The sequence below is a fragment of the Buceros rhinoceros genome, unplaced genomic scaffold (assembly GCF_000710305.1).
Source record: "Buceros rhinoceros silvestris isolate BGI_N320 unplaced genomic scaffold, ASM71030v1 scaffold23929, whole genome shotgun sequence".
NCBI classification, from domain to species: Eukaryota; Metazoa; Chordata; class Aves; order Bucerotiformes; family Bucerotidae; genus Buceros; species Buceros rhinoceros.
In genome coordinates this window covers 1,409-1,883 of record NW_010432424.1, presented here as the reverse complement: position 1 = coordinate 1,883, position 475 = coordinate 1,409, and the positions used below count along the sequence as shown (strand labels likewise).

Sequence of the window (475 nt, the reverse complement as noted above, 5' to 3'; positions counted from 1 at the left end):
CCGTTGTAGAGAGAGACGTAGTCAGCGGGGTAGGTGGCAAAAATAGAGGCAGTGTCCCGGGGTCCAGAGGTGGTGAGGGTCCCGTTGCTGTAGTGATGGATGGCGTCTGTGGAGCAGAGGCAGAGCCCGGTCACCCCAGCCCAGCCATGGCACTTCCCTGCCGGGCTCCCACCCCCCTCCCGGTACCGTAGTAGAGGGCATAGACAGCTCCAGCAGAGACGAAGGCTCCTGAGGTCTGCACGGCCACAAAGATGGGAAACTTCCACCAGGGAAACTGCTCCAGCAGGCACATGGCGAGGGAGACCGCCGGGTTCAGGTGGGCCCCTGCAAGAGTGGGGAGAGGGGCTGGAGCAGAGGGGCCCAGGGCATCTGGAGTCACGGGACAGTGGGAGCTGGGACTCTCTCCCCAGCCTCACCGGAGACTCCCCCCGCTATGTAGACAGCCACCATGACGGCCAGGGCACCCGCCAGGCAG

At 64.8% G+C, this 475-nt stretch overlaps 1 protein-coding gene across 1 annotated transcript in view; it reads right to left on the bottom strand.

The window, feature by feature from the left end:
• The window catches only part of LOC104500178 (aquaporin-10-like), a gene marked incomplete at its 3' end in the record, with an annotated part of 1,757 nt that overhangs the window by 284 nt on the left and 998 nt on the right, over window positions 1–475 (bottom strand). Inside the window, exons 3-5 of the mRNA XM_010143781.1 lie at window positions 417–473; window positions 187–324; window positions 59–106 (exon numbers count right to left, since the gene is read on the bottom strand). Coding sequence (XP_010142083.1) covers window positions 59–106; window positions 187–324; window positions 417–473 — 243 coding nt within the window. The remainder of the gene's footprint in view (window positions 1–58; window positions 107–186; window positions 325–416; window positions 474–475) is intronic.